Source organism: Phyllobates terribilis, unplaced genomic scaffold (genome assembly GCF_046119375.1).
Source record: "Phyllobates terribilis strain yellow unplaced genomic scaffold, ASM4611937v1 Scaffold_2__4_contigs__length_985480577, whole genome shotgun sequence".
In the NCBI taxonomy this organism is placed as follows: domain Eukaryota; kingdom Metazoa; phylum Chordata; class Amphibia; order Anura; family Dendrobatidae; genus Phyllobates; species Phyllobates terribilis.
Window position 1 is genome coordinate 701,308,881 of NW_027362762.1, and position 19,022 is coordinate 701,327,902.

A 19,022-nucleotide genomic window follows, 5' to 3' on the forward strand; every position below is an offset into this window, starting at 1 on the left:
AGTCACCATAAGGCACAAAAGCCAATATGTAACCAAAGAGAAAAAAGGGGGATGTGCCAGGAACAACGTACAACAATGTTTTTAATAAAAATATCAATTTTATTGAGTCAGTCAAAATATATATAAACAGCAATATAGTAAAAGCAAAAAACAGACACAACACAGACGACAAAGAAAGTTGGTGAGTGAATAAATCCCATAGAAGATTGAGAATGTGTTTGTCACTCACCAACTTTCTTTGTCGCCTGTGTCTGTGTTATGTCTGTTTTTTGCTTTTACTGTATTGCTGTTTATATATATTTTTTGACATATTTTTAAATCACAAACAAGCGCTAGTATGAACCAAGCCTATGGAGGTGGTCATCATTACCAATTAGTTTATATTAAATAGCAGCCCAATATTAATTATGAAATACATCACGATGGCTTAGAACCCTGAGTGACAGGTGATGATGTCACAATCAGCCCCCGCTTATAACAATGGGAGAAGCCTTGGTCCCAGTCACTTTCTCTTGTGTATTGCACTCACAACTTGTGTTGCAAAACTTACTACAGTATAGAGAGTTTTAAAAAGTGATTGGAATTGTCAGCGCCCTCTTGTGGAGAGAACAAGGTAAGTCTAACCTTTTTCTAGTGACTAAATGGGTTGTCTATAACTGGACAACCCCTCTTAATAGCTTGAGTGCACAATATACAAGTAAAACACTCAACAGCTCTTGGACTGGTTCCGTTCCTATAATGTTGGCACTGTGTCTCCCAGTAGTCATGGGACAGTATTATGTCATGAAACTGCTGCAGCCAATCAGTGGCTGCTGATTGGGTGCACATTTTCACTATTCTGTCAGAGTGGACTTCCGACATTGAGACACGACCTGCAGGTTATTATAGACAGATAACCCATTCTGGATTACCAGGCCTGGAATTATCCATACACAGTACAGTATAGTCACATTATAGTAATCTGGCATTAATGGAATTAATGGTCGGCTGGTCTTCATCTCCCATTAGAATGAGTGGAGCTGCAAAGCACATAATCGACCACTGCTCCACTCACGGTCAAATTAAAGCCTTGATTTTCGGGAAGTCATCCCCTTTGCCTTGGTATTACCTCTTGGTAATAGAGGTAAGATTAACAATCGCTCAAAGTGTAGTTATCATTTTAATTTTTATCTCATAAATCAATAGTGCGCATGACATTAAGAAAATTTGTAATATATCTTATAAAAGATATTGGTCTCTTTCTCCTCTTGGGCTGATCTTTCATTTTCAAAATTCTCAATTCACTGGTAAAATCCGTATTCAGTGAAGACAGATTTTCCCATTACTGAGATAGGAGATGGCAGCTGCCAATGATAAGATTCTATGTAGAGAAGAAGGAGGAGAAGGAGGATATCTGTCTCCAGCTCTTCTGTTCTAATTCATCTCATTTACATAGTATCTTATCTGTAGTATCTGCCATTTCTTTTCTCAGTAATGAGAAAATCTGTCTTCACTGAATACAGATTTTACTGGTGAATTACATTTTTTTAAAATGAAAGATCAGTCCAGGAGGAGAAAGAGACTGATTTATGTGATAAGATATATTACAAATCATGTGCATTATTGATTTATGAGATAAATATTAAACAATTGTTACCCCAAGGTCTTTAGGAAAATAGCGCAGTATAACATTATTACATGGCACCTGCTTTTGTAGGCCAGTCCAGGTTATCTTCTATTACTGGACTATCAGACTTTCTGTACTTTATATAATTGATGATGATGAGAGTAATTAAATGTTTTTTCCATTTTCTGTGTCTATCTCCAGTGTTTACAGGGCTCTGTTAACATGGCATCTCTCCAGAAATGCACTCATACTATCATACAGATGTTTGATGATGAGGATGAGGAAAAAGCTAGACTTGATAGGCAGGACACAAATGGCCGGAGTGTAATTTCTTATGTACGCTCCATCATTACTATATTGATTCTGTCCTACACAAATCTAGTAATCTACATGAATTCCTTTATTGACAAAGGTAGGTGAAGGAGGGGTAAAAGGTTTTACGTCTGGGGGGAAGATTTTTTAAGCCTGTAGCTGTGAAGGTGTCTATAATAGCACCACGACTGTCTGACTCTTCAGGGCATATGAGAAGCCTATTAAAAAAAGTACAACAGTTCTCTAATTACAAATGATCATTTGTGCTCTTCTCTTGTTCTTGTAGGGGTGAGGCCATATCTGCAAAGCGCCTTTATAATAGAGGACAGTGGACTTGGATGGCAGAACATAGGTAAATGTCAATATCAAATTATATTCTGTAAGTCACCATGAAAGATGCCATTAGAAGGAGGACTGATATCAAATCCCTGACTCAAATTTGATAACATCTCAGTGTCAAAATGATCCACTTTGGAAGATCTCATGACCCTTTAACCTATTACTGACATCCGCCGTACATGTATGGAGCAAGATGAAAGCGGGTGTATAGAGCAGGATATTCCCGGCAGATAATAGCTGTGACACACAGAGCGTGCCTCTAAAGGCTACGGTCACACTATCAGTATCTGGTCAGTATTTTACATCAGTATTTGTAAGCCAAAACCAGGAGGGAACAATCAGACAAAAAGTATAATAGGAACGCGTCACCACTTCTGCATTTTTGACCCAATCCAGGTTTTGGATTACAAATACTGATGTGAAATACTGACCAAATACTGATAGTGTGACCGTAGCCTAAGGGCTCGCACGCATCAGCGTAAATAAAATTGCTCCAAAGTTGTTCCAGGAAAGTAGGACGAGTGTCATGCGAGTACAATGAGATTTTTATCAAGTAGCCCCTTTATGACATCCGTATGCAATGCATTTTTAACATCAGCTTTTACATACAGTTACTGTCTGTCATTTAAAGCTAGTTTTCTAAGTAATAAAACAATCTTATATACAGATATATATAGATAGAACAGATAGAATAAATAGGATAGATGTCCTGTAGATATTCAATGTCACAAGACCCCTACATGTAATAAACTACCACCCTTTAGTGCCTTTCATGTGGAACTAAAGGGTGTTTAGCCTTTTTAAACTTATTAAATGAATAATTATTTTTTTTTAAAAATGGCATAGGATCACTCTTATTTTTACTAACCAACTGTGGGAAAGCAGACAGCTGCAGGCTAGTGTTATTATTGTGGGAAGGGGGCAATAAACATGGCTCTTCCCAGACTATTAATATCAACTGACAGCTGTCTACGTAGCCTTTACTGGTTATTAAAAAGGAAGATGTGAAAAAAAAATTACATTGGGTCCCCCTTATTTTTAATAACCAGCAAAGGCTAAGCAGACAGCTGAGGGATGATATTAGTAGCTGGTTATTAAAAATAGGGGGGACCCCACATAATTTTTTGTGGGGTCCCCCCTTTTTAATAACCAATATGGACTATGTAGGCAGCTGATATTAGTAGGCTGGGAAGCTTCATGGATATTGGCCTCTTCCCAGAATAATAACCCCAGCCCCCGACTGTCTGCTTTCTCTCAGCTGGGTATAAAAAATAAGGGGGACTCCATGCCATTTTTTTCATTTAGTTTTATATTTATTAGCTAAATACATGGACAGTAATCTACAGACACACTGCACTAATTATATAGCTCACTGACATCTTTGTATCTATCTATTCTGATGGTTCACGCTGTATATTTACTGTACTCGGTTGATAAAAAGCCAGGTTGCCTATGAGTTGGGTGCGTAGAAATCAGAAAGCACGCACCTGGTTTGTTTGCTGTGTGATTTTTTCTTTTCCGCACTCGCAGCATGCTGCAATTTTTTTCTCAGTCTGATCTGAGCTGAGAAAAAACGAATCACAGATGAGCACAGAATCAGTGAATGACATTAGTCAGAGTGCGATTTTCTATCGGATTGCACTAGTCCAATTTATACACAGATGTGTATGAGCCCTAACAGCTGTGATTGGAGAGGAGTCCGCCCTCAGCTGTTAACCTGTTAAATACCTGTGTCATTTTCTGACAGCGGCATTAACAACGGAATGGCATGGTGATGCATCATTCTATACGCCCATCCGCTGTCCTGAGAAGAAGCCTATGGGATGGTAAGACAGTCAGGGGGTGGGGATCTGTTGAAGACCTTAATGTCAGCAGGGAGCTGGACTTCAAAGGAGACCTTTTATTTTCCTGTATACAGCAAAAAAGGTCAGCTTTTTATACTGTAGTATAGTACAAGTGATCTGATGATTGCAGGTTCTAGTTATCTAAGGGGACTAACAAATACAGTAAAAATAAAAAGTTTTAAACTATACGAAAAAAGAAACAAAAGTTTGAATTACTCCCTCTTTCTCCCCATTAAAAATACATTTTTGTTAAATAAAAATGCAAATATGTGATATCACACATCCATAAAGGTTTGATCTATCAAAATATAAAATAAATAACCCGATCAGTAAACACTATATACAGAAAAAAAAATCCAAAAATGCTGTAAGAAGCGATCAAAATGTCATATCTATTCCAATATGATATCAATAAAAATGTTGTTTCCCCCCACAAAATATGAACACTGCACAGTTCCATCAACCGAAAAATGAAAATGTTACTGGTCTCGGAAAATGGCAACTCAATCAAAAAATTTAAAGCAAAAAATGTCCATATTTTTTCACCACTTAAACTATTACAAAAACTGGACGTTGCCATAATCGTAGTGACAAGAAGAATCATGATGCCAGATCATTGTAGCCGTAAAAACAATTCCCAAAAAACAATGTCAGAATTGCGTTTTTTACAATTTTGCCGCAGTTGGATTTTTTTTCCTATTTTTAAGCACACTATGTGGTAAATTTAATGGTGTTATTCAAAAAGACAACTTGTCTTGAAAAAAAAGTCCTGATAGGTCTATGTTAAGTGATAAGGGGTTAAGTGATAATTTGTTACAAAGACATCTTTTTTCCCCTCGCCCCTTCAGTTTCCATCATCAGCTATGTACTGGCTCATCAAGTCTTTGGATACCTGGGTGACCGCTGTAACAGGAAGAGCATAATGTGTGCAGGGATGTCCTTCTGGACAGTCGTGAACCTCTGCATTTCCTTCATTCCCAACGAGGTACGTAGAACATAAGCTGATGTTTTTTCTCCAGATGCAACACTAACATAGTAAATCTATTATTTTAAAGCTGAGGTCACATCCTTTTAGAGCCGGTTTCAGGGTTTTTTGGAGGGAAAAATAGTATTTCTTACAGCCAAGTCAATATTGGATATCATAAGTAATGTGGTAGACCTCGCCTAGTCCATCATGAGACAGGTTTCCGTTTACAATGAAAACTGTGACAATGATGTGAACAAAGCCATATTGCTATTTCTCTGCCCTTTGTTGCTATTGTTTTTCTCAGAAAACTTAGTTCAACTAATATGGCCACTGTTATGGCTCTTGTAAGGGTGGACACATGGCGCCCTCACACTACTGAATGGGAAATCTTCTGTAGGCCTCTCACTTGTCAGTATTCAGATCAGTATTTTGTAACCTAAAACCAGGAGCGGGACAAACTGGGAAAAAGTTACAAATCTATCTGTTATACTTTTTCTGACTTTATGTTCTGTTCCTGATTTTTTTTACAAGTACTGATGCAAAATACTGACCAAAATACTGATGCGTGAAAGTGGCCTTACAGGGGTTATTCCCCCCAAAATCATTTATCTGCTATTCAATGCATAATTTTTGGGTCTTGCATCACAGTTACCCCTCTGCACCCAATCAATAAAAAAGAGGTCCCAAGTTCCCATATCTCAAGAATTTGTCTATGCTTCCCATACACTTAAATGTAGTGGCAGTGCACTTGTTTGATCAATATTACTGCGGAGATGGGTGAGACCTTTCAGGCTTTTTAACATGCACTGTTGTCGCTGTGGGCACTTTATTGTTATTACCATGTATGGTCCAGAATGTATGCTCATCAGCATTAATTCCTTTTAACACCTTTTTGTCTATATATACATGTGTGTTCTTGAACACGACTCTTTATCATTTTGCATTAAAGGTTAAGTTTTATTGGAACTCTCATTGCTTGTTATATACATTAATTCTACTAGAGAGAACTGTGACTGTCACCATTGGTGGCCACATTTAGCTGGTCTTATAATTTTAATCTATGAAACAAAAGTTAAAATGACCGTTACATTTTAAATGATGACTTGTGGATTTAATGTCTTTTTCAATACGTTCCTCAAACACCTACTCCCATACCTCTGCAGAACCAAGTAGGCAGTTGTTAAGAAAAGATCCTGAAATATTAACTGAATATTTTTTATGTTTTCACAGTATTTTCCACTTTTTCTGGGAATAAAAGGACTGATTGGAACCGTGGAGGCAAGCTTTTCCACAATTGCCCCTTCAATCATTGCTGACCTGTTTGTGGCAGAACAGCGCAGCCGCATGCTTTCCATCTATTACTTCACTGCACCTCTTGGCTGGTAAGTGTGTTACCTGAACATGTGCTAATGGCTTCTTCATCAGGCAGATTCCTCCTGAAATCCACATGAAAAAGATTCTCAAAACCGCTGCTAAAAATGAAGATAGTGCACAGCAATGTGAAAACAACATTGCTGTGCACATATTCAGTGTTCTGTAACTTCTGGTTTGGAAACTATGAAGTAACATAGTCATTGTGTGATTTTGCCACTATAGTGTAAAATAAAAAGAAAAAACTCTGGTGGCAGAGCGACCACAAATAAAGAGGGCAAGAACCACTAATGAAGCCTCTTCAGGAAGTGGCCTCACCTAGTAACTCTGCCAGTGGTATAAAGACTTTGTGGCAACATTCCCTAACAGTAAGTTTAGACATGGTGGATTGATTTGCTGGGGATTTCCCATAAGGATTCAGTACCATCAATTATTTGCAAATGTACAATGGATATGGATGGGATTTTACAAACAACCTACACATGCTGCAGCACGTTCACCTGAAATCTTCTAGATTGGAAGAGCGTGGGTTTACACTTCTATTTCTTGTACAGCATTCTTATTTCACAGCTGTTTTTCTACTACCCATGCCTGACTTTTTCACAGTACTATATATATATAATGTTCTGAAATGATGACCACTTTGTTTTTTGTAGTGGCCTTGGATACACTATTGGGTCTAAAGTGACAAGCGCGGCAGGTGGTGATTGGCACTGGGCCTTTCGAGTAAGTACTAAACCTGGGGGATTCTATTGGATAATCTCTAAATTTTAAAGATAATCCCTATACTGTCTTAATGGAACTACTTCCGTATCCACAGTTTACTTAAGGTAACCTTACATTGTACATGCAGTCCAATCTGAGGACAGCACAGTATAGCGGAAAAGCTGAGCAGAATGATATATAGGTATGTTGGGAAAGATTCAGTATAACTTGCATTTTATTCTTTGAAATTCCTGGTGGTTGTATGTAAGGAGTCCAGTGGCGGTCCTACTATGTGACTGACAGCTATCTGTGAATGCACAGTCATACGGGCAAGATTATCAATCACTGATTAGGACCGCCCACTGGACTTATATACATACTAACATGGATCTCAATAAATATAATACGAGTTTTACTGAAACTTTTTTAACAAGAATGTATATCAATCTGCTCAGCTCCTCCTGCTCTATAACATCCTGCATGGAGATCAGATACCATTTTCAACATAAGTTCCCTTTAAACTAGACTGTGGTCACTTTCTTTTTGTGGTGATACCACTGTATATAACATATAATGCCTCTTATGTCTCTCTCTTCTGTGACACAGGTTACCCCTGGTCTGGGCCTTATAGCAGTCCTGCTAACTATCAGCTTTGTCAAGGAACCTCCCAGAGAAGCTTTTGACTGGAACAATAGTAAACTACCAAACTGTAATAGTTGGATGATGGATTTGAAAGAACTGTTAAATAAGTGAGTGTTTTCTGTGTAGAGACTGTTTTTGCTGATTTACCATCTGACTTCTGTGTTATTGACATGTTTCTTCCTTTTTCATTCTCTGCAGCAAAAGTTTTATACTTTCTACTCTTGGGACTATGAGTGTAAAATTTGTAGCTAGTGCCATTGAGTTCTGGGCTCCTTCTTTCCTGATACAAACACGGATTGTCATCCAACAAAAGGTGCCATGTCAGACTGAAGTGTGCAACTATCATGACAGGTACAAGTTTATCAAACCTTAATTTTACTTTCACTGGAGAGGGGTGTTGGTGATATAATATTTTCTCTATGCCAGACCAGTTTCCTGGTGTTAACAAAAAGTCACATATTATGGTGGATGTCATATTTGCTCAATAATTGTCAACTTTTTCTCTTTTTCTGCCATGAACAGCTTCCAAAAATACACACAAAGCAAGGGGGCATGGATGCCCATGACGTAACAAATTTACTATAATTTACACCAGAACTTGGCTGGCGCATATTTGATTTTCTGGCACACTAACTGCCATACATATGGCAAACTTTTAACAAGGAGTTTGCATCTTAATAAATTAGGCATAACTTATTTTAACAGATTTCTTATAAAGATAGGTGTAAAGAATTCCTGTCATAGTAAATTTTTTTCCAATTTCTTACAATGAAATAACAAATTTCAATTCATACTTGCCATCTTTTCAGAATAGGCACTCCAGAGGGGCAATCACGGCTCAGAGTGTGCCACAGAAATTTTTCTCATATAGCCATGCCTCCATTTTAGACCACTTTCCTCCATCCATTGACACCTTCCTCACCCTCCTTTGGAATTGCATTTGGCTGCCTCTGAAGCCTCTGAAGCTTTAAGTCACATTAAAATCAACTTTCTGGGAGGTTTTGGACGACTTTTACTAAGCCCTGGAGATTTGTCAACTCATTCACGAGGACTTACCTTTTTCAAAAAGTCTCAGCTAAACATTCAACACATCTCATGCCATTAAAACGTTAAAAAGTTAGTTTTATGTATGCGCTGCAGGTTATCACAATGACTTCTCTTAAAGTTGGGACCTTGAAGGCTAATCTAGAGACAATTAGTACAAATATGGCATTGTACCAGTGGAGAACGTTTAAACACCAATTCTCTGAAGAAGATACATTAGTTGGAGCATTCCATCATTTATATTGCATTACTTGGAGTTCCTTTACTAATCTCTGTATCACATTTCCTTGCAGCCTGATTTCCGGCATACTTACAGTCTTCTCCAGCGCCTTTGGAATTGTAGCAGGAGTGGAGATAGCTAACAGATACAAGAAATATAACCCTTGTGCGGACCCAATCGTTTGTGGAGTTGGCTTGCTGATCTCCGCCATTTTCTTGTTTCTGGCGCTGTTTATTGCAGATTTCAATCTTGTGGCCACTTATGTAAGTCCTGATTTACAGATTGCTGTAATCCATTTACTGGGTCTATATTAAATCTGATGTATTGAGCTCTAGATACCATTGTTACGGTATATGGTGGGGACGGTCTTTAAATGTTTGGAAATTAGAGTGAATAAATAGATTAAAAAGCAAAAGAATTAATGTTATTATAGTATTGTGCACATAGCGTATCTCATATCCCAGTATGGAGAAGCATTCAATACACAAAGGTATATATAGATATGCATATATAGAGACAGACAGATATATAATGTTTTTATCTTTCTGCAGGTCTTTATAGTCATCGTAGAGATATTACTTTCCATGAACTTCTCCATTGCGGCTGACATCCACCTGGTGAGTAAAGAAAAATGCTAGACTTATCATAGCTGAAATTATATTAGTAAAGGCCTATCCTTGTGGACTGAGCTGTTTACTTATGTCTCAAAGATTTTCATTTTTATATCTGGTCACTTTGTCCAAGTTCTCTTGTTTTGTTGGGTTTTGTGACTTCGCTCTACTTACTCAGAATATCCTATTGTTTCAGTATGTGGTGTCTCCCACAAGACGTTCTACAGCACAGGCCATAGCGAATATGGTGCCTGTCCTGCTGGAAGAAGTTGAGAGCCCCTATCTCATCGGAGTGGTAAGTAGATGTTATTGCTTCCGGAATGGCTTATGAACATTTTAGCATGAGGTCTTATTGATACAGGACCTTGTGTAAAGCAGTATTATTTGTTGTGGCCTCCATGTCTGCATACAGCACCCAGAATATACAGATGTAGCAGGTGTAAAATTATCTTTCACAGGTGTGCATAGTGCTTCTGCAATTACTGTAAAACAGACACTGATTTTCTTTGTATTGGGGTGGCTGCATTAAGCAAAATGAACGCATGGAACTTTGTTTCCTGTACATCAATGTTCATTGGGTAATAAATGGTCGTTTGACTATTGCTACATCTGTAGGCTGCATACAATCAGTAGAAATATGCAGAATCAGTACAAATCCAGTACAAATCCAGTACCCCGACAGAAAACAAATAGAACCTACTGTATATACAAGCAAACTATTCTAATCTTGTGGTCATGACAAGAGACCTCCAAAGACAAGATGACCTGGCGCTATGTCAGATTATCTGCTGTAGGAGGAGGCCACATGAATCCTGACTCCTGACAACTTGCAGCACTGAGGCTGAGTGAATTGGAGCCAGTGTTTGTGGTCTGGCGGATGGGAGCTCCTCCACTATCCATAGTGAGGCACCTTATCCTTCCATGACCTTTCTAGCCACCACATCTCCTAACAAGTATCCAATGGCTGCTGTCCGGGTAAATGTGTGCATGTATTTATATGTATGAAAGTTATTATCCATCCCATGCATAACTATTAATCTCTTCATATCTACAGATATCTGACTTCATCAAAAAAGGAAAAGCAAAATCTGCTCTATGGCAGTTCCACAGTCTCCAGTACGCCCTTATGGTGACTTGTCCATTTGTGGTGGTGATTGGAGGAGGTTTCTTTTTCGCAACTGCCCTGTTTTTTGAAAATGATCGTAAGCAAGCAGAGATGGAGTCTGAAGGTGCGTATAGAAATATGTTCATTATCCTCTCATGTATCTTGCAGAATTAAAAAAAATAATAGAGGAGATTGAAAGGTGCCACTAACCATCCCGTAAAAAAATGTTTTATTCAAACTAAATTCAACTGTACTAGGACCCGTTGAAGCGTAGTTTGATGTGAAACGGCAGTCATCCTCCATGTTTCTCAGATCCTCCTGCATCCATGTTACTAATTTAGTTTGAATAAAACTTTTTTTACGGGACGGTGAGTGCCACCTTTCAATCTTTGCTATTAATGGATTTTTTTGTATGGTTCCCATGTGTCGGATGGTTCCAGTGAGTGGTCCGGGAGTTAAGGACAGTAATAAATGGTGCCGGATTGCCTCTATTTTCATTTTTCCAGACTTAAAATAAAGCCCCACCTTGGATTAGCATTAGCTCTATTATCTGCAAATGTAAAACCCAGCATCTTCACATCTACATAACCTGTTATTAGCTAGAAACTGATAACCACAATAGACGCTATTAGGACATCATTATGACAATACTATACCTACTTTTAGCCAAAAGTCACATACTTCCCTACTGGTTGTGAGGACGGTGTTCAGGAATGTATCAATTGTATTTAAAAAAAAACACTAAAACGAAAAAAAAGGATCTGGGTAATTTTTCGTGGAATCTTCTTGCAGCCATATGATTGAGTTCTGAAGATAAGTAAATATGTTGCATACTTTGCACCTCTCACACCTGCTGTAAATAATACTCTACCTATTTTTACTTTTCTTTCTCATTACCCCAGACTAGTTCCACCATTGCAGCTGCTTCCCGCAGAGATTTGCATTTGAGACATGAAATGGCCTCCATGTTATGATCACATGACCTGCGCTTCAGAAAAAAAGGGACAGATTCCGGGCTCGGTTTCTGCTCCCACGAAGGACATGACATTTGCAAGGCTTTCCGCAGTCAGATACTCACGGAATAGGACATTTTCCTACTTTATCAAGAGACAGATTCCGGGCTCGGTTTCTAATCTCATTACTGGATATGACATATACTGAACTTTCCGCAGTCAGATGTACCCACTCAAAGAGTGAGTTTCCTACTGCATCAAGAGACAGATTCCGGGCTCGGTTTCTGTTCTCGCTACTGGACATGACATTTAAAGACTTTATGCAGTTAGACGTATTCAAGGATCAACCTATGTCTACGTCACATGGCCTATCATCATTGGGGCCACACTGAAGACTTTTGGGCAGCACGGTAGCACAGTTGTTAGCACTGTTATGTTGCAGTGCTGAGGTTCAAATAACCAAATAACCAATAACAACATCTGCATGGAGTTTGTATGTTCTCCCCGTGTTTGCGTGGGTTTCCTCCGGGTACTCCGGTTTCCTCCCACACTCCAAAGACATACTGATAGGGAATGAATTAATAAAAATTTAATATTTGACACCTTGAATGAAGTTAATAGTCAGTCTATAATGAAATAGCAGTATACATGAGCTTCTGTACATATCTTCACAGGGCATTATAGAGCAAATATGGTTCCCCCAACACATAGAAGCCTCAGATTGGGCCTTGATTCTAACAGATCCACACATTACATTCAATGTCCTGTGCCCTCATATATGGGCAGCCTCTATTATAGGAATTATAGAAGTAATCAATCATAAATCTGAGTGAGAATTCCCAGTGGTCCGACATACATTTTATTAATGGTACTTGACAGGATAAGAACATCCTGGCTTACAGATGGGAACAATAGCCTGCAATATGCTTTTTAGTATCATACAATCAAGGATACAACCAAGCAAACTTTATCGATATACATTGGTAATAGTATGGCTCAAACTAAATAGCTCAGTGGGTCTCGATAAGCATACTGCAGGACATGCGGTCATGTGACCAGGAGGACCTTTGGCTGTGTGGCAGGGAGGCCCTGCGGTCACGTGATCGCTGGGAGACACACAGGCAGCTGTGACCTGGGCCTTCAACCAGGGCCTGAGAAGATGCACAGGGCACGATGGCCAGCTTTGGACTGGGCGGCGGGCAAGGTTTTGTAGCTCCCTCTTCGCCCCCCCCCTGCCTGCGAGTATCACGCAGGGTTTTGTAGCCCACTCTTCATCCCCCTTGCCTACTAATCTCACAGAGGGTTTTGTAGCCCCATTTTCGTCCCCCCTGCCCGCTAGTCTCACGCAGCCCCACGTGCCTGGTACTCAAGGCCAGCCCAGCACCTTGGCCCCTGGGGAGATCCCTCCCTTCTTCCCCCCTTCATCACAGCGGGAGCAGCAGCACCAGGACGGGTAACAGCGGGTGACCAGGACGGTCGACTGGATGCTGGATTTCCAGCCGGTGTGGCGGCACTGCCCACGCTGCCCGGTGAGTATTACCCTATGTCATGTCCGTTTCCCCCCATATTAATGTCACAGAGACCCACCTCAGAAGTTGTATCCTCACAAGAAGGGGAGGGTATCCAGAATATGCTCACAGTTTTGAAAAATTGCGCGGCCACACTGGAGGCTCACAGTCTAACACCAGCTCCAGTGTCAGCCTGGGTCCCATTGGGAGGTGGGGTCAGGAGGAGTGAGGGGGTAAGGCAGGGTGAAGGGGTTTCTCAGGCACCAGCAGCAGGTCCTGCGCCCATGTCAGATCAGACCACGAAAGAAAAAGAGGATAAGGTTCATCTGGACGATAGGGCACGGGGCGAGGTATACGTCTGCTACGAGGGCCTCCTGGGTGCCCACTTAAAGAACGAGGTGAAAGAGCAGATTTGGAGGGATGAGTACGTCAAAATATTTTCCCTCCTGCCGTTTAAATTAGTCAAGAATAAGAGTGACGATAATAATAAGGAGGATGAGAAAAAACGGAGGTGGCGGTTAATCTCACAAACTTTCTCCAATTGGTTGCAGGCTTTCAATATCCTAGCAAGTGTCATAGGGGAAGAGGCACTGGAGAACTGTTAGGCCATGTTTTGCTATCTAGATGCTATAGGGGAGGCATATAGAGTATACGGGGGGCAAACCTGGCTTAGGTACGACGAACAATTTTGGCAAAGAAAGGCAGTCAGACCACCGAACAGATGGGACCAGAAGGATATAGGGCTGTGGTTGAGGGTAATGGCCCTGGCAAGGTTCACCAGGGTTACCCGGCCACGGAAGTTGGGGAAAAGATAATGGACAGTCGGGACAAGCAGGTGGGCAGAGGTCAGGATTATGCTGGCAATTTAATGAAAGCCAGTGTAAGTTCGGTGCCGGGTGTAGATACAAGCACATCTGCTCATTCTGTAATGGCTCCTCACACGGAGCTGATAGATGTTTCCAGAAAGGAAGGGGGGGGGCACTCCCAGCAATTCCCAAAGGACTGATGCCGGTGAAACTAGCAAAAATGCTTCACTTTCTAAATAGATTCCCAGATAGGGCAGGCGGGCTTTGAGGTGGGTTTTAGGATCCCTTCCGTCTCGGTTGAGGTTCCCTTTACCATTAGAAACTTGAAATCGGCCTACCAGTATCCATCAGTAGTCACAGATAAGTTAAAAAAGGAAGTGGCATTAGGCAGAATGGCAGGGCCATTCAAGGATTTACCGTTGAAAAACGGTAGTGGTTCCAAAAAGAAACCCAATAAATTTAGGTTAATCCACCATCTCTCATATCCGAGGGGTAGTTTGGTGAACGACAGCATTGCGGCGAAATTAAGTTTCGTAGTTTATACCTCTTGATGAAGCGGTTGCGTGGGTCAGGAAATTAGGGAAAGGTGATGGGAAACTTATGGCCAATGAGGGGGCGTTCAGGTTACTGCCAGTGCACCCTGATAGTGTCCGACTGCTGGGTTGTTTCTGGGACAGAGCATATTTCATAGATCGTTACCTGCCTATGGGCTGTTCCATTCCTTGCTCTCTGTTTGAGGTGTTCAGTTGCTTCTTTGAATGGGTCGTCCGGGACTTGTCTGTTCGGGTAACCGATCATTCATTATCCGGACGATTTTTTGTGCTTCGGCCCAAAAGAGTCACCGCGGTGTGAATCCACATTGCACGCCATGGAATGGGTGGTGGAGCTATTTGGTGTCCCTCTGGCACCCGGGAAAGCCGAGGTTACCAGAGGAGAAAATGGTGGCATTAAGGGCCGAAGTTGCAAGGGCTAGGTGGCTAAAAAAGATGACGTTGAGGGAGACACAATCACTGTTAGGCAAGTTGAATTTTGCATGTAAGGTAATGCCCATGGGGCGTGTCTTCTCCAGAAGGTTGGCGGGGGTGACGGCGGGCGTAAAGGCCCCTCACCATTACATTAGCTTGTCAAAAGAGCATAAGGAGGATTTGTCAGTGTGGGCCACCTTCCTCGAAGGGTATAATGGGCGTTCTTTGATAATGGAGGAGGTGATGGACAATGTTGACTTAGAGCTGTTCACGGAGGCAGCAGGTAGCACAGGTTTTGGCGCTTATTTCAGGGGCCAGTGGTGTGCGGAGGAATGGCCTAAGTGTTGTAGGGGGGCAGGGCTGGTAAAAAACATAGCATTGCTGGAAATTTTTCCGATAATGGTGGCGGGTCAGCAATTTCGCAACAAACGGATTTGTTTCCGCTGTTACATCATGGGGGTAGTGTTAGTGGACAACAATATGATGGCATCTTCTCCACCAGTAATCAGGGTGTTAAGGCAACTGGTATTGAATTGTTTAGTAATAAATGCCTGCATAACAGCTTCACACATACCAGGTGAAAGGAATTCAATTGCTGACGCACTTTCTCGTTTCCAGTGGGATCGCTTTTGGTCGCTGGCCCCGGAGGCAGAGGAGAGGGGGCTCGAGTGCCCGCAACACTTATGGAACTTGGTATTTGTGCAGCCCAACCATTAGGTAAATCATCCCTATCCCTTAGCACATGGAAGGCCTATCAAGCAGCTTGGGGGCTGTGGGAGGGTTGGCGGAGGGGTATAGGTAACGCCTTGTACGAAGAAGACCAGGTATGGTTGCTGCTCCTATGGTTAGGTGAAGGGGCTCGGGAGGATTGGTCAGTATCCAAGGTAAATCAGTTGATCGCTGGCCTGGGATTCAGCTTTAGGACCAGGGGTGTTAGGGATTGAATGAAGAATCCCCTAGTAAAGCAGGCAGTTAAGGATTTTCGTCAGGGGTGGGCACAGAGGGATGGTCAACGTCTGGTGTCGTTTAAGCTCCTGGAATGTTTGGGAAAAGAACTGCAAGGATTCTGCAGCTCTGAGCATGAGATAAGGCTCTTCTGGTTAGCGAGCTGGTAGCTCCATATAAGAAAAAAGGTGGGGGGTTCTAACAGGGGACGCGTTTGCAACAAAAGAAGGGGTTAAATTTGGGTTGAGACATTCAAAAACAGACCAGCTGGGGAGAGGGAAGAAGGTATGGTTGGGAGCGGTGCGAGGGTGAGGGATGTGTCCTTTAAAAACCTTCCAGCGTTTCAGGGGGCTGGGGCGGAATTTGGTCGGGCCAATGTTGTGTCACGAAGATGGAACATTTTTATCACACTACCAATTCACCAGCATTTTTAGGAGGTGTCTGAGTAAGTTGGGATTGAATCCATGCAATTTTGCCTCTCACTCCTTTTGGATAGGGGCTGCTACGGAAGCTGTGGCCTGCGGCCTGAACGCAGAAACCATAAAACGCATAGAGAGGTGGGAATCAAGACGTTTTTTATCGTGAGACCGGAGGCGATAGTTAACTGGTGATAAATGTGTATTAGTGTTTTTAATTATATATTGTCTTCTGCTTAGGTCCCCCTCTACTGGTTTGGATTATGGGCCACTCCTATGTCCATTGGGGCGCCGTGTGGGCAGATGTGCGACGAGATGGAAGGCAACTCGGCGTCTCAAGGTACAAAGCCGTTATACGCTGGCTGGGGTTTAGGGGGATGGGTTGGAGCAAGTATTGCAGGAGGTGACTAAGTTCGTTCGTATGGATCGCACCCCGGACATACTGCTATTATACGTTGGGGGTAATGACTTAGGGGATCGGTCGTGGAGGGAACTAATTAGAGACATTAAACACAATTTTTCATGGCTTTGGGCATCTTTTCCGGGGATGATAACAGTCTGGTCAGAGATTGTTCCCCGCAAGAGTTGGCAAAACGCCAGGTCTATAGAGAGTCTGAATAGGGCACAGAGGAAGGTGAACAGGGTGGTTTCAAGGTTGGTTCCGAAAACAGGGGGGTGTCAATTCGGCATTTTGACTTGGAGAATGGCTTGGAGGATTTTTGGTTGAGAGACAGAGTTCATTTGAACAATGTTGGAATTGATGTATGGTCATAAACCTTGCGGGGGGCATCGAGCAGGCGATGTTTATGAGAGAAAGGGGGGTCTTGAGTACTTAAGGTTGTCAAGTACTCTCGTGGTGGCGTGCTTAGGGTCCTTAAAGTTGGTTATAAATTGGTATGGGAGTGCCCACAGGACATGGATCCCTCGGTTATAAGTGGTATTTGGGTCTGTTGATTTGTGGCACTCAAGGCAAAAAGGAATGTCGAGTCACGGGTGTGGCGGTTTCAATCCGTTTCTGAACCCCTGTTTCAAGGGGTTCTTGGTGCTCCCGAACTTGAGGTTAGCGGCTGGGAGTAAGTGGAGTTGTGTCATTAGGATCACCAGACTCTTTTTAGATTCAAGCACCTTAACAAGTCTATATATATACAGTACAGACCAAAAGTTTGGACACACCTTCTCATTTAAAGATTTTTCTGTATTTTCATAACTATGAAAATTGTACATTCACACTGAAGGCATCAAAACTATGAATTAACACATGTGGAATTATATACTTAACAAAAAAGTGTGAAACCACTGAAAATATGTCTTATATTCTAGGTTCTTCAAAGTAGCCACCTTTTGCTTTGATGACTGCTTTGCACACTCTTGGCATTCTCTTGATAAGCTTCAAGAGGTAGTCACCGGAAATGGTTTTCACTTCACAGGTGTGCCCTGTCAGGTTTAATAAGTGGGATTTCTTGCCTTATAAATGGGGTTGGGACCATCAGTTGTGTTGTGCAGAAGTCAGGTGGATACACAGATGATAGCCCTACTGAATAGACTGTTAGAATTTGTATTGTGGCAAGGAAAAAGCAGCTAAGTAAAGAAAAACGAGTGGCCAACATTACTTTATGAAATGAAGGTCAATCAGTCTGAAAAATTGGGAAAACTTTGAAAGTGTCCCCAAGTGCAGTTGCGAAAACAATCAAGCGCTACAAAGAAACTGGCTCACATGAGGACCGCCCCAGGAAAGGAAGACCAAGAGTCACCTCTGCTTCTGAGGATAAGTTTATCCGAGTGACCAGCCTCAGAAATCGCAGGTTAACAGCAGCTCAGATTATAGATCAGGTCAATGCCACACAGAGTTCTAGCAGCAGACACATCTCTACAACAACTGTTAAGAGGAGACTTTGTGCAGCAGGCCTTCATGGTAAAATAGCTGCTAGGAAACCACTGCTAAGGACAGGCAACAAGCAAAAGAGACTTGTTTGGGCTAAAGAACACAAGGAATGGATATTAGACCAGTGGAAATCTGTGCTTTGGTCTGATGAGTCCAAATTTGAGATCTTTGGTTCCAACCACCGTGTCTTTGTGCGACGCAGAAAAGGTGAACGGATGGACTCTACATGCCTGGTTCCCACCGTGAAGCATGGAGGAGGAGGTGTGATGTGTGGGGGTGCTTTGCTGGTGACACTGTTGGGGGTTTATTCAAAATTGAAGGCATACTGAACCAGCATGGCTACCACAGCATCTTGCAGCGGCATGTTATTCCATCCGGTTTGCGTTTAGTTGGACCATCATTTATTTTTCAACAGGACAATGACCCCAAACACACCTCCAGGCTGTGTAAGGGCTATTTGATCAAGAAGGACAGTGATGGGGTGCTACGCCAGATGACCTGGCCTCCACAGTCACCAGACCTGAACCCAATCAAGATGGTTTGGGGTGAGCTGGACCGCAGAGTGAAGGCAAAAAGGCCAACAAGTGCTAAGCATCTCTGGGAACTCCTTCAAGATTGTTGGAAGACCATTTCCGGTGACTACCTTTTGAAGCTCATCAAGAGAATGCCAAGAGTGTGCAAAGCAGTCATCAAAGCAAAAGGTGGCTACTTTGAAGAACCTAGAATATAAGACATATTTTCATTTGTTTCACACTTTTTTGTTAAGTATATAATTCCACAT

At 41.8% G+C, this 19,022-nt stretch overlaps 1 protein-coding gene across 1 annotated transcript; it reads left to right on the top strand.

Annotated features, from left to right (window-relative positions):
- Positions 1–1,009: 1,009 nt before the first annotated feature.
- On the top strand, positions 1,010–10,975 carry LOC141247416 (protein spinster homolog 1-like). The gene is made up of 13 exons (XM_073669215.1): positions 1,010–1,123; positions 1,808–2,018; positions 2,205–2,270; positions 4,950–5,086; positions 6,299–6,450; positions 7,096–7,165; positions 7,751–7,893; positions 7,985–8,137; positions 9,124–9,313; positions 9,602–9,667; positions 9,858–9,956; positions 10,716–10,890; positions 10,935–10,975. The coding sequence occupies exons 1-13, from the start codon at positions 1,010–1,012 to the stop codon at positions 10,973–10,975; spliced, it is 1,617 nt and encodes a 538-aa protein (XP_073525316.1).
- Positions 10,976–19,022: the final 8,047 nt, after the last annotated feature.

Coding starts and splice junctions, on each gene's coding strand:
- LOC141247416 (XM_073669215.1), top strand. CDS start 1,010: ATGAGTGGAGCTGCAAAGCACATAATCGACCACTGCTCCACTCACGGT. Junction 2,271..4,949: donor ACTTGGATGGCAGAACATAG/GTAAATGTCAAT, acceptor TCGCCCCTTCAG/TTTCCATCATCAGCTATGTA. Junction 6,451..7,095: donor TTCACTGCACCTCTTGGCTG/GTAAGTGTGTTA, acceptor TGTTTTTTGTAG/TGGCCTTGGATACACTATTG.